This window comes from Cyprinus carpio, unplaced genomic scaffold, assembly GCF_018340385.1.
Source record: "Cyprinus carpio isolate SPL01 unplaced genomic scaffold, ASM1834038v1 S000006580, whole genome shotgun sequence".
Taxonomy (NCBI): Eukaryota; Metazoa; Chordata; class Actinopteri; order Cypriniformes; family Cyprinidae; genus Cyprinus; species Cyprinus carpio.
Genome location: NW_024879235.1, coordinates 101,793 through 128,426, shown reverse-complemented (window position 1 = coordinate 128,426; position 26,634 = coordinate 101,793). Strand labels below are relative to the sequence as shown.

The 26,634-nt window shown below is 41.2% G+C and overlaps 1 protein-coding gene across 1 annotated transcript in view; it reads right to left on the bottom strand.

Moving 5' to 3' along the window:
• Window positions 1-2,543, bottom strand: part of LOC109062843 (adenylate cyclase type 1-like) — a 41,723-nt gene extending 39,180 nt beyond the window's left edge. Inside the window, exon 1 of the mRNA XM_042754671.1 lies at window positions 1,819-2,543. Coding sequence (XP_042610605.1) covers window positions 1,819-2,376 — 558 coding nt within the window. The 5' untranslated portion in view covers window positions 2,377-2,543. The remainder of the gene's footprint in view (window positions 1-1,818) is intronic.
• Window positions 2,544-26,634: the final 24,091 nt, after the last annotated feature.

Here is a 26,634-nt window from a genome sequence, read left to right as displayed (position 1 = left end):
AAGTTTGTTTTACAATAGCAAAATGTAATGTGCTTGTAGTTTTGCGGACTTAAATAGTATATATATGAGTGAATGGTTCCACTAAGTGGGCTTCAAGTATCACTTTTAGTGTCTAAACAATTAAAAAAAAAACTGTAAGTTAGACCATTTATTTTTTATTTTTTTGAGTGTATGTAAACTCTTGCTAGATGAACATATCTGACCATGCACTCACATCTCATGTATTTTGCAGTGTCTCACACATGACACAAGATTTTTCAAAGCAAAATGTGTTCTGTGTGGAGGCCCCTTACAGCAGAAGTGCAGTGTGTTTCCTTCTCTGTTGTGAAGGCATCAGAATAAGATCAGAAGTGTATGTCACGCAAACACATGCATGAAGATTTGACAACAGACCACAAGAGCTCAGTCCTACATACTCAACCTGTTCTTATTCCAGAATAAAACAGTCAAAACTAGCCATCCACAGCGATTTAAAGAAGACTTACTGTACAGTAGCTGATGCAAACATGTCAACTAAGTAACTTGCTCATCGAGATTCTGCTGTTCCATCATGGTATGGTTGATCTTTTCCTTCTGGAGCATCTGTGAGCATTTGAACCTTGTGTTATAGTTGCATATGAGTCCCTCAGTTGTCCGCAGTGTGAAAAGATGGATCTCAAAATCATACAGTCATTGTTGGAAAGGGTTCAAATTCACAAAAATGCTGGAAAACCAAAGAAATTGTGGGAGCTGAAGGATTTTTTCTGAAGAACAGCAGGCAGTTTAACTGTTCAGGACAAACAAGGGACTCATGCACAACTATCACTGAACACAAAAACACAGCTGTGGATCATTCAGCTAACAACACAGTATTAAGAGTCAATGGGATGTAAACCTTTTGAACGGGGTCATTTTTATAAATTCAGCTATTATTTTCTGTTTTGGACTATATGTAAACATCTTTTATGTGAAATATCTTATTCAGGTCAGTACTAAATAAACAATAATCTGTTTTGTGTGATCTCTCTTATTTTTGTAAAATAGTTAACATTTTGCAGATATTGGTATTTGTTTGTTAGGTTTTTGCCTCAACTTTATATAATTTTCATGTATTGTTTGTTTTTTGTTGATTTTTGTCCTGTGCTTTATGCAGTGCACCCTTATGAATGCATTATGAGGGTAAGGTGTGTGTATATGTGACCCTGGACCACAAAACCAGTCATGAGGATACACTATTTTTTTTTTTTTTTTTTTTTTTTTATTTATTTTTTTTTAAACTGAGATTTATTCATCTGAAATTTGGATAAAAAAATTAATAAAAGTAAAAAAATATATATATATACATTGATGTATGATTTGTTAGGAGGACAATTTGGCCGTAATACAACTATTTGAAAATCTGGAATCTGAGGGTGCAAAAAAATCTAAATACTGAGAAAATCATCTTTAAAGTTGTCCAAATGAAGTTCTTAGCAATGCATATTACTAATCAAAAATTTTAACTGTTTTGTCAATTGTGTGTTGTAGGTGTGTTGGTGCCTTAAGAGTTTAGGAAAATTGTTAGAAGTATTGGAAAAAAAAAATGTCATTGCGATTGCGATCATTAAAAAAAAGAAAAAAAAAAGAAAAAAATATCCCTGTAAGACTTGGTTAGATTGATTGACTTGGTAAGGAAATTACGGTAGGAAATTTACAAAATATCTTCATGGAACATGATCTTTACTTAATTATCCTAAAGATTTGGCATAAAAGAAAAATGGATAATTTTGTGCTCCAGGGTCACATATGTGAGTCTGCTCGCTCTCTGTGTAACTGCTCGCTGTCCAGTGCTGAACTCACCGCTCTCCACAGCCGCTGCGTCTTCGCCGTCACCGACGCAGCCGTGACGATGGTGTGCGCCAGGGACACCAGCACACCGAACAGCAGCGCCAGCAGCGTGCGCACCGGCAGCAGCGCGTACGCCACGAACGTCAGCAGCAGCAGCTGCCACACGCCGTGCTCCGGAGCCGCGGCGAACGGGCAACACAGCAGCGAGAAGCTGAAGCAGAAGAGCAGGCTCAGGTGCGCGATCTGCTGCAGCTGGCTCGCCCGCAGGTACTTGACGTTGGTGACGATGAAGAGCGAGACGAAGACAACAGAGTGCACCGGGTACGAGCCCTTGGCAACGGTGAGGCTGGCGCCGGACAGCAGCAGCTCCAGCAGGCTGAGGCTGGACGCCAGCAGCGCGAGCACCGTCAGCGCCGTCAGCGTGCGCGTCTGCTCCAGCTTCAGGCTGTAGCTGCGGAAGAGCGACTCGAGCTCCTTGCAGTCGAACTCGTCCTCGCAGACGATGACCCCCGGCGGGCAGTGGCTCCTCCTGCGCCGCGTCTTGACTTTCTGGAACGGCGTTTCGTCCATGGCGGGGGGCCATTCACGCGCCGGGGAGAGGCGCGGAGCGTCGCCGGGGTCCGGAGGGCATGTCCGGCGGGAGAGGTGGAGCTCAGGAAACGGAAGAGACGCGCTGCACGAGCGACTGGCCTCCAGCTCGCGCGGCTCAGACTGGATCACGCCTGCGCGCTGCGCGCCGCGATAATACTGCTGATATCCGAGAAGCGCGCGTCTGACGCGCTAAGCTTCAGCAAAGCTGACACGTGAAGAGTGTAAATCATTGCATGCCATTCAGAAACCAAATGCATTGGGATGTGTTTGCACTAGGGATCATTCAGAAATACAGCTACGTGATTTCAGTTGCATCCTTGACCCATTGACAATAAATCAAGATTTAAGATTTTTATTATCACATGTAAAGTATAAGTAAAATAAAGTGTTACCAAAAATAAATCAATAAATGTGACCCTGGAGCACAAAAGCAGTCATAATGTTCCATTTTTTTTTTATTTTTTTTTTTTTTAAACCAGTCATAAGAGTCCATTTAGGAAAGCTGAATAAATAATCTCTCCATTGATGTATGGTTTGTTAGGAGGACAATATTTGTCTGAGATACAACTATTTGAAAATCTGGAATCTGAGGGAGCAAAAAATCTAAATATTGAGAAAATCATCTTTAAAGTTGTTCAAATGAAGTTCTTAGCAATGCATATTACTAATCAAAAATTAAGTTTTGATATATTTACGGTAGGAAATTTACATAATATCTTCATGGAACATGATCTTTACTTAATATCCTAATGATTTTTGGCATAAAAAAATGTATAATTTTGACCCATACAGTGTATTGTTGTCTATTGCTACAATTATACCTGTGCTACTGATGACTGCTTTTGTGCTCCAGGGTCACGAATATGTGAAAATAATACAATAATTTAATATCACAATATGTGTCATATAATTCACCATGACTTCAGATGAGATAAATGGTCATTTGATGATTTATAACAGCACAGATAACACTTCATTTTAAGGTGACGTTTGTTACAGTGTAATTACACAAATAATCCTGAGCAATTCTAATGAACTACATGTGTGGTTAATAGGCTTTGGGTTGGTTTAGGATTAGTTGCTTGTGATTATGCATCATTTATTGTCATTAAAGTTCATGTAACGTGTAAATACATAGCTTTAATATAAAGTGTTGCCTGTTATATATTTCTCAACATGTAATAATCTGCTTTGTTATTAATCCATGATGAAACTACACCTGTTAAGCATTTGCACTGATTGTGTATTAAGACTCTTTTCCACGTGTTGGAATAATAGTGCAGTCATGTGAAAATCACACAAGATGAAGCTCTTACACCTGCCTCATCTCCCCTGAAAAACCAGCTCAACAGGTTCAAGTGAAGCACTTAAGAGATGCTATAAATAGAGCTGTCACTGCAGCGCTGTGAAACACGTGAGATGAACACAGACGAGTCTGCTGTTGCTAAACAGAAGCAGCAGAACGATCTGTGCAATATAAACCCGCACCAGTCAACTATTTTAATATATTTTTTGTTTGTTTGTTTGTTTGTTTTTTTTGTTGATGTTTTTTTGCCCCTTCGAGGAAATTGTGCAATATATTTGAAGGTAAAAAGTTCATAAATATTCATATAATGTATTTATTATAAAAACATAAATAGGTCATTATTATTATTAAATAAATAACCCCTCAATAATTTGTGTAAATTCAGTAAAATACTAATTAAACAACATGATTGTTTCTTTTCACAGGACAGAACTGTTCCTTCAATCTCACCGACTCTTGTGATTGCATGTGAGATCAAGCTCTCTCTCTCTCTCTCTCTCTCTCTCTCTCTCTCTCACACACACACACACACACACACACACACACACACACACACAAGACTATAACACATTTATATATTGGACACATAAAGTTGTGAATTGTGTATAAACTGTGTATATATGGTGCCTGTGTTTTTGTCACTTTTCTTTTGTTGGTTGCATAATACACCTAGAGCTGTTTGCTTTTTGGACTTAGTTGTGTTTTTTCTTCTATCAACCATCAATATAACCAAGTCTTACAGTTTTTTTTTTTTTTTTTTTTTTTTTTTATGATCGCAATGACATTTTTTTCAATACTTCTAACAATTTTCCTAAACTCTTAACGCACCAACAGATCTACAACACAATTGACAAAACAGTTAATTTCATGCTCAAAATCACACATTGCAAACTAAACTTCAAATTTCAAATTTGATTTAATTTTCAAATTACAATAATACACTAACACAATACACTACATCTACCAAAACACTGCAAACTCAGTGTTCAAAATCAAATTATTATTCCAAAACACTTACACATGTTCTCTTCCAACAGGAACATTTAGTCAACCATAACACAATATCATAAAAACACTAACATCAAATGGATTTACAAAAACTGTGTTATTTTAGGTGTCAGGTCTGACCTTATACAATAGACAGTATATTGCATCGATCATAGATTGTGTTTTACATTACAGTTTCTTTTTCTTTTTGGACTCAGTAAATGCATGTATTTTGTTTTTGTTTTGTTTTTTTGCTGCAGAAATTCAATACAAAAATTTAATGATCCATCCATGTACAATAGAAAAAAATAGGGTCCTCTATGCAGAAAGTCAACTGGAACCTTGACTGAAGTTGCTCTCCAGTGTTGGGGGTTGGTTTGTGGATGGTAGCTGAATCCAGAGATCAACAAAAATTACAACATACATGGCCTTTGGTTAATATGCAAGCTTGTTTCTGTCACAGATTAAAAAAATTAAAAACAGTAACTGTGACCTTTTTATCTCACAATTCAAACTTCTTTTATTGGAATTGCGAGTTTACATCTTACAATTCAGACTTAATCAGAATTGTGAGATACTGTAAATTCACAATTGCAAGAAAAATGTCAGAACTCTGAGATAAAGTCACAATTACCCATACCATGGCAGAAATAACTTTCATAGGTTCCACATGTGGGAAAAACAAAAAAAAACAATGCCCAGTCCAGCACACATTCACACGTTCACACAAGTCTGAACCTGAGAAGAGATGATGCCAACCCCTCAGAGGACCTCAGATGATGCTAACCCAGAGACAACATACAGAACTACCACATTTTGCTATAAGTTTGATTGCATAATCGCTGTTACAGTTTTTTACGATCACTATGACATTTTTTCAATACTTCTAACAATTTTTCTAAACTCTTAACGCACCAACACATCTACAACACAATTGACAAAACAGTTAATTTCATGCTCAAAATCACACATTGCAAACTAAACTCCAACACTAATATTCAAATTACAATAATGCACTAACACAATACACTACATCTATACCAAAACACTGCAAACATGTCTCAAAATCAAATCATTATTCCAAAACACTAACACATATTCTCTTTCATCAGGAACATTTAGTCAATCATAACACAATATCATAAAAAAACTCTTAACATCAAATGGAATTACAGAAACTGCATTATTTTAGGTGTCAGGTCTGACCTTATACAATAGACAGCATAATGCATTGATCATAGATTGTGTTTTACACTACAGTTTCTTTTTCTTTTTGAGTTTAGTAAATACATGTATTCTGTTGATTTTGCTGCAGAAATTCAATTCAAAAATTTAATGATCCATCTCAGAGTAGCTTTATAGAATGAGCGGTTTATGGGGGGAACAAAGATAGAGACAGAATTGCTGCAGTAAAGGCTTTATTTGCAACAGGACATTAGAAAAAAAAAAAGAATGCATGAAAACAACAACAATGACAAAAAAAATTACAATATAGCAGTCATTTACAGTTTTTTTTCAATCGCTAACAAGCGCTTATCCATACTTTAGATACTTTTTCTAAACTCTTATGCAGTCAATCAAAGTACACCAGGTTTCAAAATACTGGCTATTGTTGACATTACAAAAACTGCATAGACTTTTATGTTTCAGTTTTACAGGTATTTGCATGCAAAAACATGCAATCCACCATTTTTACACTAAATATCTTGGTTGGGAACTGTATGTCCACATGTACAGTAATGTTCACATTCAAAAGCATTCTAGTAAAAAGCAAATCAGTTTTTTTTTTCCTTTACTGTTTACTACAGGAGGTACAGTAGAAACACAGTATGATAGAACAGAAAAAGTTTTACAGTATTGCTTACACTGAACAAAATATCCATGAAACACACAAGAGCATTCTGAGAAAAAAATAAAAAATAAAACAGCAAAAAGCCCAGATAAAAAGGAGGGGGGGGGGGGGACTAAAAAAGCACAAAATTACTGTATCTAAACTCTGCAATCTTCAGGGTTAGGCCACATGTTTTCATCAACATCACATCTGATATTATCCAAGGTGATGCACCTGGGATAAAACCGCTTGGTATGTCGGATCCACCCTTGGAAATCATGAACTGTGATGTCCCTGCAGCCAGCATCCATGGCTTCAAGGAGGGACATCTGGTCATGTGGCTGATGGTCATAAACCTTTCACCTCCATGCAGAAAATAACTCCTCTGTGGGGTTGAGGAAAGGTGAATAGGGTGGAAGGAAGACACTTAACAGTCTTGGGTGGACTTCAAACCATGTTGTTATTGCTTGTGAATAATGGAAAGCCACATTGTCCCAGGTAATTACAAAGGTCCGCATGTTTTCTTCCTCCTGATCCTGCTCTGGAACCAGGCGCTGGTGGAGATCATTGAGAAAGGCAATATTGTCATCGTAGCTCCTTGACTCTCTCACTCTTCCTCTCAAAGAGAACAGTGTAGAGCTGCTTCATCCGCACTCTGTGTTTGGACAATGTCCGCGTAATGGTTGTGAGGCTGATGCTATGGATATTGTCAAATATCTCATGGTCCTACACAATTCTAGTTTTAATTTCATGCAGTTTTATTGCATTATTTGCAAGAACCATTTCTACAATGGCAAGCTCTTGATCATTATTGAGGAGCTTTCCTCTTCCCCCAGAGAGTGGAAGATATCACATTCTTTAGAGGGACAAAAAATTCTACATATGCATTACTGCATGATATTATTGACATGTCAAGTGAGAATAGAAACAATCCACGTACAATGCAATTCTTACCTGCTGGTTTGTTGAAAGATGCGTATAATGGAGGCAACCGTTGACCGCCTCAAATTGGGCTGCACTCTTTCACCAGCCTCTCTTAGTGAAAGACCGAGGTTGATTACATGGTGGTTGATTACATGGTCTACCTTGCCCTCTTCTTGGGCCTGCTCGTCTCCCTGGCCCTGCTCCTCTCACTGCACCTGCACCTCTCACTGCATCTCTCACTGCTCCTGCATCTCTCACTGCATCTCTCACTGCATCTCTCACTGGGCCTGCTCTTCTCCCTGGGCCCCTTGCTCTTACTCTTCCTCGTCCAGACATTACAGTGTTTGTCTTTTTCTGTTTCTGTTTCCAAAACATCACTCCTCAAAGTCCTCCTTTTACTGTATAAGTGTCAATGTAATAGAAAAATATAACCCCTGCCACTGAGTCTAAGCCAGACTGGAATCAGCTGTGGTTGGTCCAATTTACCCAACATAAATCAGCTGTGTGTAAATTGTTCAATTGTTTGTTTATTATCAGCTAAGATATATTGTTTTTGAACTGATATCATTGCAGAAGCAGAGGTTTTTATGCTGTATCTAAGGTTTGGAATATTGTTTTTGCTATTGTGGGATGTTGTGTTTTAACATTCGTAAATACTACAAAAACAGTCCATAATTTTGTTGGGAGGTATAGCTTGTCTGTTAAGAAAATGTGAGCATTGTGGAAATGTGTTCACTGCCTGCATATTGTGTGAAAACGACATGAAATGTGTGAATGGTATAGCCACAAAAGACCGATGCTGTGCTAATTGTGTTTAGAGTTTTGAAAATGTGACAACTGGTTGGACAAACGCTTGTTAGCGACTGAAAAAAACTGTATTATGTGAAAATACAAAATATGTATATAAAAAAATAAATGTAATCTAATCTGCCTGGTCTTCTGCGTTTGGTCACATGTTCTCATCCACATCACACCTGATATCTTCTCTGGCAAGGCATCTTGGGAAGAATCTTTTGGTATGCCTTTTCCTTCCTTGTATTGTTCAGCTGTGATGTCTTGGCATTCAGCATCCATTGCATCCTGGAGGGACATCTGGAGGGACATCTGGAGGGACGATGGTGAAAAACCTTCCATCTCAGGGCTCAGTAAAACTCCTCAGTGGGGTTGAGGAAAGGGAAGTAAAGGGCAAGGAAAAGAAACATCATTCTCGAATGGGTGTCAAACCAGGCTCTGACTGCACTGGGAATGGTGTGATCACATATTTTGACAAGTGGTCTCCCACCTGTTCCTTTTCTCTATTACCAATCTTTGGTACAGATCTTCTAAAATCTCACATTTATGCAGGAGTGCTTTTTTCCACACAAGATCAGCCCAAAGAGGTCCTCTTTTACTGTATACCGTATGATCATGGGATTGAAAGACCCTCAACACCTGAGTATGTTTCCTATATGGGAATCAGCTTATATATTTGCAATCAGCTATGGAATAATATAAAATACAGGGGACATATTTGTCCTTCAATTCACAATATGTGAAACATAAATTAGAACATGATGTTATCTGTTCTCAAATACAGTGTGAAAGCATTCGAAAATTTGCCAGTAAAATTACATTGTTTTGGTCTTGGTTGAGCTTGTGTGTAAACAAAGTTCAAGCATTTTAAATTTGTGTCAACTCTATGCAGTTTGTGTCAGAGAAACAAGAAATGTGTTAATTGTATAGCATACACAGATGGATGTTGTGTTAACTGTGTTAAGAGTTTAGGAAAATTGTTAAAAGTATTGAAAAAATTGTCATAAAGATCGTAAAAAACTGTAATAGTGTTACAGTTTTTTTCAATTGCTAACATCCTTTTGTCCAATCTGTAGTCACATTTTCAAAACACTAAACACAATTAGCACACAATTCATGTTGTTTTCACACAATATTCAGTAAATTAACATGTTTCTAAAATGCTTAAATTTTCTTTCCACACAAGCTTACCCCACACCAAATTCATAGATCGTTCTTATCTTTTTTACAAATGCTTAAACACAGCATGACAGAAATTAAGACCTAATGTTCCAAACTTTAAATATAGTGTAAAGCCTCTACTTCTGCAACAACAGCAGCTCAAAAGTATTGAAAAAATATCTCTATATAAAATATTGTAACAACTGATAAGCATTTTTAAGTAACAGATCACTAAAATATGTAGAAATAGCTGATTCCAGTCTCAGTTGGAGGAATAGTCAGGTGTTGATGCTCTTTCCATTACATCAACGATAGAGTGTAAAAAAAAAATACCTCTTTGAATTGGTTTTGTGAATGCAGAACAACACAAAGAATCAGAGAGAGAAAAAATAATGCCTGGGAGAGGGAGAAGAATAGTTGGAGGAGGGAGAGGAATAGTTGGATCAGAAAAAGGGAGAAGAAGAGGTAAGGGAGGGGTAAGACTGTGTGCTGGACTGTGCAGGACTTTGTTTGTTTGTTTGTTTTTCCCTCTTACACATGTGGAACCTATGAAAGCTTATTTCTGCCATGGAATATAAAGGCTAAAGGGTAATTGTGACTTTGTTTCATCTCACAGTTCTGACTTTTATTTCTTGCAGTTGTGAATTTATCTCACAATTCTGATCATGTCTGAATTGCAAGATGTAAACTCACAATTAAAACCCAAATTGTGAGATAAAAAGTACACAGTTACTGTTTTTACTTTTTTATCCTGTGATGGAAACAAGCTTGCATAGTAACCAAAGGCCATATATGTTGTAATTTCTGTTGATCACTGGCATCAGCTACCGTGGGGCACCATCCACATCCTATTGGATAGAAATGTAGAGCTAATGATCTGGCGAATGACTCGATTTTGAATCAAGTTTGCTGTATTTTGATAGAGATGGTATATGTAGAAAAAGGTATTCAGCATTTTGAAATGTAGAGTTTGTATTTATTTAACAAAATGTGGTTTTGGCCAGAAAATGAACAATTTGGCTAATTGTGTGATGTAGGTGTGTTGCTGTGTTAAGAGTTTAGAAAAAGTAGTTTTGGTAAACGCTTGTTAACAATTGAAAAAAAAAAAAACTGTAATCGTCTGTTTGTTTCTTTTATTGATTTTTCTGAACATTTCTGCCGTATGCACATAAACTGACAGTCATCACTGCTAAGCTACTACTAAAAATTGTAGAAACTTAATTTTATGTGAAGTTGCTTTGCAATGATTTGTATCGTAAAAAGCACTATACAAATAAACTTGAACTGAATTGAATTCTCACTTCTCTCCCATACCCCGTCTCCCTTTTTCTGATCCAACTACTTATCTTCCTCCTCCAACTACTCCTCTCCCTCTCCCAGACATTATTTTCTCTCTCTCTGATTCTGTATTGTTCTGCATTCATAAAACCAATTCAAATAGGTCTTTTTTACACTATGTTGTTGATGTAATAGAAAGAGCATCAACACCTGACTATTCCTCCAACTGATACTCAGCTAAAATTCTAAATATTTCAGTGATCTGTTATTTAAAAATGCTTAACCGTTGTTACAATATTTGATACAGAGAGATGTTTTTTTTCCAATATTGAGTTGCTGTTGTTACAAAAGTAGAAGCTTTACACTATATTCAAGATTTGGAACATTAGGTCTTCATTTCTGTCATGCTGTGTTTAAGCTTTTGTAAATAAGACTAAAAACATCCTTCATGATTTTGGTTATGGGTAAGCTTGTAAAGAAAAAAAATTTAAGCATTTTAACATATTGTGTGAAAACAACATGAATTGTGTAAATGGTGTGGTCACAAGAGACTGATGTTGTGCTAATTGTGTTTAGAGTTTTGAAAATGTGACAAGGATTGGGCAAAAGGAAGTTAGCAATTCAAAAACTGTAAATAAAAAGAAAACAGATAGAATAGAAAAAGAAGAGAGCAAGCTAGTGTTAGAGGCCTTTTTTTTTGCTTTTGTTAATTGTATAATAAATAAAAAGAAAAGACAGAATACAAAAAGATTAGAAAAGCTAGTGTTCATTTTTTTTTTTTAAGAAAACAAGCAGTAAATGAATAGAGTACAAGTCTAAAAGGGACACGTTTTTTTTTTCTTCAGAATTTAACAATAATACTTTTCCACACAAGATCAGCCCAAAGAAGTCCTCTTTTACGGTGTATCGTATGGTCACGCGTCCGAAAGAACCTCAACACCTGAGTGTGTGTTCTATATGGGAATAAGCTGTATTTTATATATTTGCATAATTTCAATCAGCTCTTTCTCATTAGCAATGGAATAAAATACAGGAGACATATTTGTGTTTCAATTCACAATCAGAACATCTGTTCACTTTGACTTTAGCCTATTAGAAAAGTTAGTTTTAGAAAATTATGTTATCTGATCTGACATACAGTGTGAAAGCATTTTTGTTTCTCAGCCTGAACTATCTGTGATTAGACCTCTTATTAAAATATATGCACAATTATTTTCTTGCTCTCTACCTCTGTAACAAACGGACTGCCGACAGATGATTAGTGGAAACTGGTATTTTGAGACCGGCAGAAGATGACAGAGGATGAGTAGTAAATGGAATGGGAATGAGAATCCTTGCAATCGGGTAATGCACTTGCCGGATGGGATGACCAAAGTAGCCGGTTGGGGTGACCAGAGTGGAGGATGGTGAGCACACACCTCGGCGATGGTGAGTAGTAGAGGTACTTAATCGAAGCAACACAGGAGAGTAACTGGAGCCACGGGGAAGAGAAGGCAGATCGCTTGGAGAGAAGGTAAACACAAGAGGTAAGTATTAGTATGAGTCAATTCAAGTAACTTAGCAGGGAAATGTTCCGCTGATCAGTCACAAGATCGGACAACTGATGATCCGAGGTGTGTGCTTATATAGTGCTGGGGAAGATTGGTGATTGAATGGTGAACAGATGCTAGTGATTAATATTCAGGTGAGGGAGTGCGTTGTAATGAGCCTGACCGACTTGTGACAGTACCCCCTCCTCCAGGGCCCGCTCCTGAGGGCCGACTACCCCGACGACGTGGTGGTCTTCCTCGGACTCGGGGAGCAGGGCGATCTGGGTGAGAGGTATGGAATTCTTCTAGGAGTATAGGGTCTAGGATGTCGTCTCTAGAGACCCAGGAACGTTCTTCTGGGCCATAACCTTCCCAGTCAACGAGGTACTCTAATCTCCCACCACGTCGCCAGGATTCTAGGATCTCCTTCACCTTGTAGACGGCTCCTTCCTCCAATAGTAATGGGAGAGGGGGTTCCTCTGTCCGGCCAGGCTCTGTGGAGACAGGAGGGTGAAAAGGTTTTAGAAGTGAGACATGGAAGGCTGGGTGAATTTTGTATTGAGGAGGGAGTTGGAGTCTGTAAGTGACTGGGTTGACTTGTTCCTGGATGGAAAAGGGGCCGACGAATCTGGGACTCAGTTTCTTACAGGGCAGGTGCAGTCGGATGCTGTGAGTGGACAGCCAGACCTTCTTTCCTGGTTGGTAGGTGGGAGTGGCTGTGCGACGCAGGTCGGCTACCATCTTCTGTCTGCGCACTGCCATTGGAGGTGATGGTGTGCCTTGTCCCAGACTCTCTCGCTCTCCCGGAACCAGTAGTCAATGGCAGGGATGTTGGAGGGGTCTCCAGACCAAGGGAAGAGAGGGGGCTGGTAACTGAGTATGCACTGAAATGGTATAAGACCCATGGATGGCTGGTGGAGGGAATACTGGGCGTACTCGGCCCAGCCCAGGAACTGGTTCCAGGAGTCCTGGTGGCCATGGCAGAAGGTCCGGAGGAAGCGACCTACTTCCTGTATCTTCCTTTCTGTCTGACCGTTAGATTGTGGGTGATAACCTGAGGAGAGGCTTACAGTCACACCTAGGAGTGAAAATTCTGTCTGACCGTTAGATTGTGGGTGATAACCTGAGGAGAGGCTTACAGTCACACCTAGGAGTGAAAAGTCGGCAGACCCAATTGAATAGGAGCTCTGCTGTTTTCAAGGGCAGTGGGTAGACCCTGTAATGGGATGAGTCGACAGAATTTAGAGAACCTATTGATAATGACCAGAATACAGGTATTACCATCCGAGGGGCGCAGATCCGTGATGAAGTCCACTCCTAGGTGTGACCAGGGACGGTTTGGGATGGGTAATGGATGGAGCTTGCCAGCGGGAAGATGTCGGGGACTTTTGGAGATGGCGCAATCGGTGCAACCTCGGACAAATCTTCTCACATCTCCTGCCATGTTGGGCCACCAGAAGCGGTCTTTTAGCAGCGAGAGAGTCGCGACTCGCGTTCCGTTAGATTGTGGGTGATAACCTGAGGAGAGGTTTACAGTCACACCTAGGAGTGAAAAGTGTCCGAGGAACATATCTGAGTCCGGGGAGACAGCCCGGCGGAGCAGGAGGAGGGACTTCAGAGGCGACTGGTGGAGAGGTCTATTGAATCGGGCTGGCTATGAGTTGAGTCGGGATTATCGTTTCTGGCTCGTCTGTACTTTTCTCCGACGTGTGAATTCGGGAGAGGGCATCAGCCTTGGTGTTGCAAGGACCTGGTCTATAGGAGATAGTGAAGTGGAATCGAGTGAAAAATAGGGCCCATCGAGCCTGGTGAGGGTTAAGATGTTTAGCCTCTCGGAGGTGTTGTAAATTCTTGTGGTCAGTGAATACCGTGAAAGGATGTACAGCTCCCTCGAACCAATGTCGCCACTCCTCCAGAGCCAATTTGATGGGTAGTAGCTCTGGGTTTCCAATACCATAATTTTTCTCCGCCGGGCTGAGCTTCTGGGAGAAGAAGGCACATGGATGGAGTCGTGGAGGGGTCCCCTGCCGCTGTGATAGAACCGCTCCAACTCCAGTGGTCGAGGCATCCACTTCCACCTCGAAAGGGATGTCTGGGTCAGGATGAACGAGGGGGGGCCCTGGTGAAGGCTTGTTTGAGGGTTGTGAAGGCTTCGGTGGCGGCTGGAGTCCAGGAAAAAAAAAATTGTTTTGTTGCGGAGGAGGTCTGTGATGGGACTGGTAATTGAGCTATAATTCTTAATGAAACGGCGATAGAAGTTAGCAAAACCTAAGAAACGTTTGAGTTCTTTTATGGTTGATGGGAGTGACCAGGAGGTGATGGCTTCAGTCTTTCCCTCGTCCATGTGGATGCCTGAACTATTGATGATTTAACCCAGGAATTAAACGGATGGCTGATGGAAGGTGCATTTTTCTGCCTTGAGGAATAAATGGAATTTCTGTAACTGGGTTAGGACTGCCCTTACATGTTGGCGATGTTCGGCCAGACTCCGGGGGTAGATGAGGATGTCATCTATGTAAACTATAACAAAGTGGTTGAGGTACTCCCGGAGCAATTCATGCATGAAGTCCTGGAAAACTGAGGGGGCGTTGACTAGCCCATACGGCATCACCCTATACTCGTAGTGGCCAGTAGGGGTCACAAATGCGGTCTTCCATTTGTCACCGGATACGGATGAGATTGTATGCGCACTTCTGAGATCTAGTTTGGAGAATATGACTGCTCCTCTGAGCTGTTCAAGGGCAGCTGGGACGAGGGGAAGAGGATACCTGAATTTGACTGTGATTTGGTTTAGTGCTCGGTAGGCGATACAGGGTCGTAGACCTCCGTCCTTTTTGGCCACGAAGAAGAAGCTGGAAGTGGCAGGGGATGTGGATGGAACTATATAACCTTGTTTTAGAGTCTCTTTAATGTACTCCTCCATGGCCTTCTGTTCCGGAAGGGAGAGCGGGTAGATCTTCCCGCGAGGCACTGGCTCACCCGGAATCAGGTCAATGGCACAATCCCAAGGGTGATTAGGAGGAAGTAGTGAGGCTTTGTGTGGGCAGAAGACGTCACTAAATTCACGGTAACAAGGGGGAATTTCAACTGAACATTTGTCAACAGGGTTTTTGACAGAAATTGGTATTGATGGGCAGAACTTCTGGAGTTTTCATCGGTGGTGAGGGTCTGTGAGGGAAGCAGGATGGGAAACACTGGTCACCCCACCGGAGGATTTCGCCTGTTGACCAGGAGATAACTGGATTGTGTTGTACCAGCCATGGACGACCGAGAATGAGATCTGCCGTTGATTCTTCTAACACTAGGAAGGTAATGGATTCGAGATGTAGCAAGCCAACGGTTATTTGAACTGGACCCACACTGTATCGAATATGCCAGTAGTCAAGGGGTTTTCCGGTGATGGTGATCACTTGGTAGGTGGTTTCGGTTGAGTTGGGTGGTAACTTGAGCTGGCGGCAGAGGCTCCCCGAGATAAAGTTCCCGGCTGACCCAGAGTCAAGGAGGGCGGTAACTGGAAGAGTGACGTAGTCAGCAGTAAGTTGTAGAATGGTGGTGAGTGGATTCATTTTAATAGGTGATGGTATGATATAACTCACCACTGGCCGTGGTGGGTGAAGGGGACAAGCCAGGATGTGATAGTTCCCTGAGCCACAGTAGAGGGAAAGTCCCTGGGTCAGCCACCTCTGCCGCTCAGTAGGTGCAAGACGATGACTATCGGTTTGCACTGGTTCAGGGTCAGATTCCAGAGGATTCGAGAGTTTGGTTCTGCGATACCGTGTGGGTGATCGGGCAGGTGAGCATTCTTGAAGGCAGGTTTGAAGACGATTGGAACATCTGACAGCGAGCTGGATGAATCTAGACCACATGTATCGTCATAAGCGACCAGGTGGAGGCGCAGCTTGGGATCTAGACCTTGACGGAAGGCTGTGAGAAGGGATGCTTCGTTCCAGCCACTGGCTGCTGCTTGGGTTCTGAACTGCAAGGAATACTGGTGTATAGTCATCTTGCCTTGTTTCAGAGTATATCATTTCTCACCCACTGATGAATCGTCTTCGGTAGTGCCAAACACCTCCCGGAAGTGAGCGATGAAATTTTCTAGGGATCGGGTAGCCGGACCGGCTTGTGTCCATATAGTCTCGGCCCACCGCAGAGCGGGACCTGTGAGGGATGAAATGATAAAGGCAATTTTTGATTGTTCATTAGGATATAATTGAGGTTGGGTCTCAATGGCTAGTGAACACTGGAGGAGAAACCCGTTGCAGTCCTCCGCCGATCCAGAGTATGGCGCTGGTCTGACCACTGGACTAGAGTAGATGATATTGGCCGTCGAAGAAGATACGGGATGTTGTGGTGCATGAGCTCTTGCCGAAGAATCTGGGGTGGCGGTGTGAGGTGTCAGTAAACGCTGCAGTGAATCCACCAGCTCTTGAAATGGATCAGGTTTGCTCATCCTCAGCCTTTATTGGTCCGATCTTCTGTAACAAGCAGATTGGCAACAGAGGATTAGTGGAAACTGGTATTTTATTGAGACCAGCGGAAGAGTAGTAAATGGAATGGGAATGAGAATCCTTGCAATCGGGTAATGCACTTGCCGGATGGGATGACCAGAGTAGCCAGTTGGGGTGACCAGAGTGGAGGATGGTGAGCACACACCTCGGCGATGGTGAGTAGTAGAGGTACTTGATCGAAGCAACACAGGAGAGTAACTGGAGCAACGGGGAAGAGAAGGCAGATCGCTTGGAGAGAAGGTAAACACAAGAGGTAAGTATTAGTATGAGTCAATTCAAGTAACTTAGCAGGGAAATGTTCCGCTGATCAGTCACGAGATCGGACAACTGATGATCCGAGGTGTGTGCTTATACAGGTGCTGGTCATATAATTAAAATATCATTAAAAAGTTTATTTATTTCACTAATTCCATTCAAAAAGTGAAACTTGTATATTATATTTATTCATTACACACAGACTGATATATTTCAAATGTTTATTTCTTTTAATTTTGATGTTTATAACTGACAACTAAGGAAAATCCCAAATTCAGTATTTCAGAAAATTAGAATATAAATTAAGACCAATACTAAGAAATTATTTTTAGAAATCTTGGCCAACTAAAAAGAAAATGAAAAAATGAAAAAGTATGAGCCTTTTACAGCACTCAATAGCATGCGGCGTAGTCGATCAGGTGGGCAGGTGTTATCCTTTTGCCTGAATTGGGTCTGGCATATCCATCTTTCCTCTTCACATACCCCTTTCTATGGGGTTAAGGTCAGGCGAGTTTGCTGACCAATTAAGAACAGGGATACCATGGTCCTTAAAACAGGTACTGGAAGGTTTGGCACTGTGTGCAGGTGCAAAGCCCTGTTGGAAAATGAAATCTGCATCTCCATAAAGTTGGTCAGCAGCAGGAAGCATGAAGTGCTTTAAAAACTTCCTGGTATACGGCTGTGTTGACCTTGGACCTCAGAAAACACAGTGGACCAACACCAGCAGATGACATGGCACCGAAAACCATTACTGACTGTGGAAACTTTACACTGGACCTCAAGCAACGTGGATTGTGTGCCTCTCCTCTCTTCCTCCAGACTCTGGGACCCTGATTTCCAAAGAAAATGCAAAATCTACTCTTATCAGAGCACATAACTTTGGAATACTCAGCAGCAGGCCAGTCCTTTTTGAAGCGAGACACTTCTGATGTTGTCTGTTGTTCAAGAGTGGCTTGACCCAAGGAATGCGACAGCTGAAACCCATGTCTTGCATATGTCTTTGTGTAGTGGTTTATTGAAGCACTGACTCCAGCTGCAGTCCACTCTTTGTGAATCTCCCCCACATTTTTGAATGGGTTTGTTTCACTATCCTCTCCAGGGTGCGGTTAGTCCTATTGCTTGTACACTTTTTTTTCTATCACATCTTTTCCTTCCCTTCGCCTCTCTATTAATGTGTGTGGACACAGAGCTCTGTGAACAGCCAGCCTCTTTTGCAATGACCTTTTGTGTCTTGCCCTCCTTGTTCAAGGTGTCAATGGTCGTCTTTTGGACAACTCTAAATTCAGCAGTCTTCCCCATGATTGTGTAGCCTACAGAACTAGACTGAGAGACCATTTAAAGGCTTTGCAGGTGTTTTGAGTTAATTAGCTGATTAGAGTGTGGCACCAGGTGTCTTCAATATCGAACCTTTTCACGATATTCTAATTTTCTGAGATACTGAATTTGGGATTTTCCTTAGTTGTCAGTTATAAACATCAAAATTAAAAGAAATAAACATTTGAAATATATCGGTCTGTGTGTAATGAATAAATATAATATACAAGTTTCACTTTTTGAATGGAATTAGTGAAATAAATCAACTTTTTGATGATATTCTAATTATATGACCAGCACCTGTATAGTGCTGGGGAAGATTGGTGATTGAATGGTAAACAGGTGCTAGTGATTAATATTCAGGTGAGGGAGTGTGTTGTGATGAGCCTGACCAACTTGTGACAACCTCATCGAAACATTTTTTTTTTTAATGTCTGTATAATTTTTTATTCATTTTTCATTTCAGTTTTAGTTATTTTAGGACATTATGTAAAACTAAATAAAAAAAATCAAATAAAAAAAATGTTGTGTAGGTAACTACCTGAACTAAAAAAAAAAAAAGTCATATCATTATAACAAGGTTTCTCTCTTCTCAAGTTAAATATACTCTTAGCAAGCTGAATTGGTTTGAAGTCAAAAGCCTGAAGTTAACAGTGAGCTATGAGACAAACTTTTTTATGAATACAGATCCAGAGTCATGCATCTGTAACTTAAACTACAAGAACAAATGAAAGTGTGACATACTCATTAATAAGTGCAGACTGACCAACCAGCTGCTCAGAAGATCCTGAGCCGTTCTTTATGATCACACACAGACAGACACTGAAAAACCACCTGAAGTATGAGATTTTATTTTCTTCAAGTATTTAAGAACAGACATGTTTGACAGAGGGAACATGATGAATCACAACACAATAGGATTTAAACTAATTTATTCTGATTGTCTTAATGTTTAATGCATATCATAATAATACATGCACACTGAACACACTAAATTAATTCTAAACCCAGAACCAGAACAAAATTCAGATTTGTTTTGTAAATTACTCAAAACCCATTTTTTTATTTTATTTTATTGTTTGTGGTCTGAAAGATCTGGTTAAACACTGAGGTCTTATTTCACATGAAGACATTGAGATCTCCACACAAAAAGAGTAAACAGCATCTGTGTGTCTACATCTGAACCTGCATTAACCAACTGTTAAACTTATAGTTACTCTTCTTCTGAGACTAACATTTCTTTCTCTAACTCCTCCTAGAGCTTTAACTCTACATCCACCAAACTCAGCCCAGATCTTCAGACTGATCTTAAGTTGTGACTTACGGACTTAAGGTTTTCATATAAATGAAGATTAAAAATCATGAAAAATCCCATAGACTTACATTGATGAAACGTTCAAATGAGCCAAAACTATCCAAACTCCAGCTGACAAATCTATCCATACATCCATCATCAATGTGATAATACCGGCAATTTCATAGCAACACTCTAGCAACGATCCAAACCAACCTTGCAACCACTATAAGTACCCTAGCAACTGCATAGAAACCGTCCCCAAGTACCTTAGCAACTGCACAGAAACTCCCAAGCAACCACCCCAATCACCTTAACAACCTCATAGAAATTCCCGAACACCACCCTGAGTTCCCTATTAACCGCATAGCAAACACCCTAGCAACTTTTCAAACTGAAAACCGTCAAACCTGTAAAACTTTTTAAAACTTATTAACCCTTTAATTATAAAAGTGTTTAAACTACCAAATACATTGACTTGCACACACACTATATGGACAGAAGTATTGAAAACCTCTTTGTTTAGAACAGATAAAGGCACTACCAAAACTGTGGCAACAAAGTTGGAAACAATTCATGTATTTAATAATTGTATTTCCATCTCTGTTGCAACAGTTTTGGAAGTGTCTAAAATAACTTTATCCATAGGTTATTTTATATCCATGTCCCCTTTCTCTGGCAGCAGTCTTTTGGTGCAGATCTTCTAAAATCTCACATTTATGTAGGAGTGCACTTTTTTAACATTTACATTACATTTGACATTTAGTCATTTAGCAGACAATTTTATTTAAAGATGATTACAATTGAGGAAATTGGAATCAATAAGAGTCAAAGTGATATAAAGTGATTTATTTACATTTGAGTTACATTTGACATAGCACTTTTTTTTACTGTAAATTATATAATTATATTATATATAAATTATATAATTATAAAATAAAAAGAAAACAAATAGAATACAAAAAGATTAGAAATGCTAGTGTTATTATTATTATTTTTTATTTGGTTTTTTAGAGGGGGCTTTTACCCATTGTCTAAAAGGGACAAGTTTTTTTTTTTAGAATAGTACTATTCCAGTATTTAAGAATAATACTTTTCCACACAAGATCAGCCCAAAGAGGTCCTCTTTTACTGTATATCATATGGTCAAGCGATTGAAAGAACCTCAACACCTGAGTGTGTTTTCTAGATGGGAATAAACTATCATTTGTATAATTTGTATTTGCATAATTTCAATTAGCTCTTTCTCATTAGCAATGGCATAAAATACAGACATATTTGTGTTTCAATTCACAATCAGAACAGCTGTTCACTTTGACTTTAGCCTATGAGTTAGTTTTAGAAAATGATGTTATCTGATCTGACATACAGTGTGAAAGCATTTGAAAAATTTGGCAGTAAGTTACATTGTTTTGGTCTTGGTTGAGATTGTGTGTAAAAGAAGTTCAAGTATTTTATATTTGTGTTAACTTTATGCAATTTGTGTCAAAGCAACAAAAAAATGTGTTAACTGTATAGCCTACACAGACGGATGTTGTGCTAACTGTGTTAAGAGTTTGGGAAAATTGTTAAAATTATTGAAAAAAAATTGTCATAATGATTGTAAAAAACTGTAATGTCATGAAGAGATTCTATAACATTTCACTGTTACTGATTTATCATGCAGCTCAAAGCATTATGGGTAGAATCTATCATCAATCTATTCTGATTCATCAACACAGTTTCACCGATGATCCAGTATTAACCCAAAACCCAGAATAGAGCGGCTGAGTGAATGTGGTCTGGACTGTGTGGATGAGGCTCATTGTGTCAGAGACGCTGTAGAAGGACAGAGTTCCTGCACTGTGATCCACAAACACTCCTATTCTACTGCTGGTGGACTCTACAGAGAGAACAGTCTCTATGTTATTGTGTGTGAATGAGTATCTGGAGGAAGAACAGCACAAACTCCAGGACTGATCATTATATCCAAACCAACACTCATTACCTCCCTTCCTGCTGATGCTCTTATATGACACTGATATATACACACCAGCACTCCACTCCAGCTCCCAGTAACAGCGTCCACACACACTCTCTCTACACAACACCTGACACGCACGATCAAATCTGTCTGGATGATCAGGATACGGCTGGACTGTGTTAGTGTTAGTAATCACTCTGTTGTTCTCAGACAGACGGAGGTATTTATTCACTGTTTTCGGATCCAGAGTGAGCTGATGGGAATCTGATGGAGATAAAACACATCAGAATCAGGAATTATGAATCTGTTTGATCTTTTCATGTAGCTGAACTCTTCATGTTCAGTGTATCATCAGTGTCTCAGTACAGATGAACAGATATCTGTGCAGATCATCATTTACATCATCAATTATAAAACTCTATCGGAAGAACATGAACACACTCTGAGAGTTTTTCTGCTGGTTTTCTTACTGACTTACATTGTAGGAAGTCCTTCCTGGTTCTGGGAACAATGTTGGTGAGTGTGACTGTGGAAATCAACAGACATGAACAGTGTGATTCTCATGATCCTGTATCTATTCCTAAGACATTTCTAATATGATGTTCTTCATGATATGAGATGATGATGGACTGGTTTCTGAGAGTATATTATTATGTTGTTGTTTATATGTGTTTGTGATGGACTGGTTTTTGAGTCAGGTCGCTCTTGTTGACCTGACCAATCTTTATTGGACAGATTCTCTCAGAGCATCAGAAGAGACGAGAGAACTGAAGAGATCATCATTTACGTCTGTAGATTCAGGAGGTGCTGAGAGAGACTAGAGAAACTCTACAGAAAACAGAAATCAAACTCATCAGCTCCACACTTCACTTAATAACCTGCAGGAACATCAGATTTGTCTTCACTGATCTTTAGTAACTCAATCCAGCACTTTCACAGCATCAGCTTCATTCTTCTGATATTCATTATATTACATTAGAGCTACAGATTCTAGTATTTGCCACTTACACTCTATTCAAACTTTCTAGGAAACTGTTTGGATGACAAAACATCTGCTAAGAAGATAAATGTCCATCTAATAGCTCAAGCACATCAATGGAGTCTCATTGTAGAGTAAAGTAGATTTGTTCAGGAAAAGCAGCTCAAAGATATGATTAGGTTGACCATTATTGATGACTTTCCACTCTGAACCTGTTTCTTGTAGATCTATGTTACCTGCAGGAACTGGATGTGATCCTGTGTGTGTGAAAGCTGCTCCAGCTCAGCGTCTCTCCTCCTCAGATCATTGATCTCCTGCTCCAGTCGCTCCAGTCGTTCTTCAGCTCGACTCACTGCAGTCTTTTCCTGATCTCTGATGAGTCGTAACAGCTCAGAGCGGTTTCTCTTAATGGAGCGGATGAGCTCTTTAAAGATCCTCTCACTGTCCTCCACTGCTGTCTGTGCAAAGCGCTTTTTAGGACACACAGTGATTCAGCTTCAGTGAGTCTGAACTGAGATGGAGACAAACTTCTCTTCTTCTCCAGACTCACCTTCTGAGACTCCACAGTCTCTCTCAGCTGCTGAAGATCTTTTTCTCTCTGCTGGATTCTCTGCTGGAGCGTCTTCTGTGTCTCCTTCAGCTGCTTCTGCAGGACAAACAGATGATAGTGAATCTCACAGAAAACTACTGGCTCTAAATCATCATGTGAACAGATCAATCCATGAATCCAGATGAATTTATCTGAACTGAAAAAAACCATGGATGTAGGTTCAAACTCCGGAAGAAATGATCAGTGATCATTGTACAAGAATTAACATGAAGTTTCAAACTACAAGTGTAAATATTGTAAATTTGAATCTGACACAGATATAGAGTTTCATACTGACAGTATTTCTGTGTTCCCTTTCGAAAGCTTCAGTCGATGCTGCGATGCTCAGCGCATTGGGAAAGGTCTTGTTCGTGACCAGCTGTGAATAATGTGTGTTACACGTCGATAGAATTAACCCGGCGGTAATATAGCCTTGGTTGATGACGTCATCGGAGCACGCCCGCAACACGGGCTATAAATATATAAGCCACAGGTGCATCAACAGGTCTTTTGTCTTCAGATCATTCTGTGCATGTGTGCGTCGGAAGATTCTTTTTGTCTGCTACAGATCTTTGTAGGATGAGCCAACGAAACGGTAAGTGTTGTGTTCCTCCATGCTCGCGTCCTATGTATGAGCTGGATACACATGATTACGGTTTTGTTTGTTTGGAGGAAGAGCACGCGGTTCTGGCTTTAGAGACGGACAAGTGCGAGCATTGGGAACTGCTCTCAGTGAAGATGCTTCGTGCTCGTCTGAAACTATTTTCAGACCGCACCCACCTTTTCGTCGGATGGCTCTCGTGCGGATCTGCGTGACGAGTGGGTGACGGGCCCGTCCCTTTCGCTTACGGTGTCACCAGATCCACGCATCCTCTCTCATTATCTCGAAGCGCGCGGATCTGCGTGATGAGCGAGCAAAGGGCCCGTCCCTTTCGTGCTCCGGTGCTTCTTCGGGCCCACCTCTGAGAGTACCTCTCGCGAGAGGAAATCGGTCGAGGTAATTACTCGCGTGGTGGACAGGCTGCAGCTTGACTGGCCACGCGAACAATAGACCCCCAAACGTAGTAAGCTGGAGGATAGGTTTCTGTCGGGTGTTAGGAGAGAGAGACTGCAACATCAGTCTCTCCCCTTTTTCGAGGACCTCCATGATGAGCTGTCGAAGTCATGGAGCAAACCGTATACTTCCCGCATCTTTGTGCACTCGACGTTGACTTTTTCAACTATCCTGGATGCAAAGTCGCGGGGTTATTCGGAGATGCCTCGGGTTGAAGAGTCGCTTGCGAGCTATCTCTCGCCTGAATCTGCATCCTCGGTGAAGAAACCTAATAACATCATCGCTAGTGGGGTAAGGCTTACTAAGCTGCAGGTCTGACCTGTTGAAGGACTTGAGTGTGGGCAGTACAATCGACGAGGAAGTGTTCGCTGAGCTTCATCGGGCCACAAATTTGTCTCTCCAGGCGACCAAGCAGATGGCTCGTGCCATTGGCCGGTCTATGTCAGCTTTAGTCAACACGGAGAGGCACCTGTGGCTTAATTTGACGGGCATTAAAGAGAAGGAACGTTTGTTTCTTTTAGACTCTCCTATCTCTCCATCTGGCCTGTTTGTCAATTCGGTTAATACTGTCATCAGCAGGTTTAGGGAAGTAAATGAAACATGAAGAAGCGTTTGTTCAGTTTCTTCCTCGCCGCACTCAAGAGGAGGGGCCATCATCCATCCAGTATCGCCCCGGTCCTTCAAAAACCAGGGAGGTTAAAAAGCAGAGCGTGGCGAACTGTGCTCCCCCCTCGTAGGGATTGGGGACAGGTTCGCCGTGCGCACCAACCTCCCAAGCCAGACCTCAGGACTTTCACTGATAAGAAGAAGAAGTCCTGACGCTCTGGCGCCCGTGCTGGTGGGGATGGTCCCTCACAGGGTGGTGCGCGCTCGAGAGCTTTTCGCCCCGCCCCGTTACCCTCACATAACCCCTCCATCCCCGCCTCTTCTTGTGTCTCGGGGGGTTTCCAGCGAGATATTAGATGTTCCAGTGTTTCATGCCGTCATTCAGGACACGGAACATCTAACATCCCCTCAAAAGGAAGTATTAAACTTGGTACCACTCTCAGAGAGTCTGGCAGCATGGAAACTTCTGCCGGGCATTTCTGCGTGGGTGTTGAGCACAGTACGGATAGCATAAAGGATCCAATTTATTCGTCATCCTCCACTTCGCGTGGTCTCCACTTCCGTGAAACCGGAGCTGATGCAGGTACTGTCTCAAGAGCTACAAACTCTTCTGGGCAAAGAGGCCATAGAACATGTTCCTCTTCCAAGGACTGATTTGGGCTATTACAGCAGATACTTCCTGGTTCCCAAAAAGGGTGGGGGAGTGCGTCCAATCTTGGATCTTCGAGGCTTCAACATGTTAACCGTCAAGACGGTCGTGTCGCACATTCGGCATCGTGATTGGTTCATCACGATCGATCTGAAGGACGCATATTTTCATATAGAAATTTTGCCACAACACAGGAAATTCCTGAGGTTCGCTTTCAGGGGGCGAAGCATACCGGTTTCGGGTTCTTCCTTTCGGCCTAGCCTTATCACCCCGCACATACACAAAATGCATGGATGCAGCGCTGGCTCCATTACGACTCCAGAGCATTCGCATTTTGAATTATATCGACGATTGGCTGATACTAGCACAATCGCAAGAGATGGCGCTACAACACAGGGACATCGTGTTAGCTCATCTAGTTTCTCTGGGGTTGAGACTCAACACCGAGAAGAGTGTTCTCTGTCCGGCCCAGAGAATGACTTATCTCGGGATCGTTTGGGATTCGATCACGATGCGGGCACAACTGTCTCCCGCTCGGATCGAGACCATTCGGCAGACCATGAGCAAGGTCAGGCTAGGCCAGGATCGGACTGTTCGTTAGTATCAAAAGATGTTAGGTTTCATGGCTTCAGCATCCAGGGTGATTCCTTTGGGGCTGTTGCACATGAGACCGTTTCAGTTGTGGCTAAAAGCCAGAGGATTTCATCCAAGAGCCAATCCTCAAAGGCAAATAAAAGTGACGCGCCGCGGGCTTCGTACACTATCTCTGTGGCTCAGACCCCCGGTTCCTTGCCTTGGGTCCCACTCTATGGGCACCGTGTCGTCACAGACTGCTAACGACAGATGCCTCCCTGATGGGCTGGGGAGCAGTCTTGGATGGCCACCCAGCTCAAGGGGAATGGGGAGGTCATCAGCTCGATTGGCACATCAATTGCCTCGAGCTGATGGCTGTATTTCTGGCTCTGAAATGTTTCCTCCATCATTTGAGAGGCTGTCATGTCCTAGTACGAGTGGACAACATGGCAACAGTCTCTTATATAAATCACTAGGGGGGTTTGCACTCACAGGATAGCGAGGCAGATTGTTCTTTGGGCCCAGGACAAGCTCCTGTCACTCAGGGCAGTTTACATTCCGGGGCGTTTGAATGTGGGAGCGGATTTACTGTCCAGACAGACACTACCGACGGGGGAATGGAAACTCCACCCAGGGGTAGTGAAA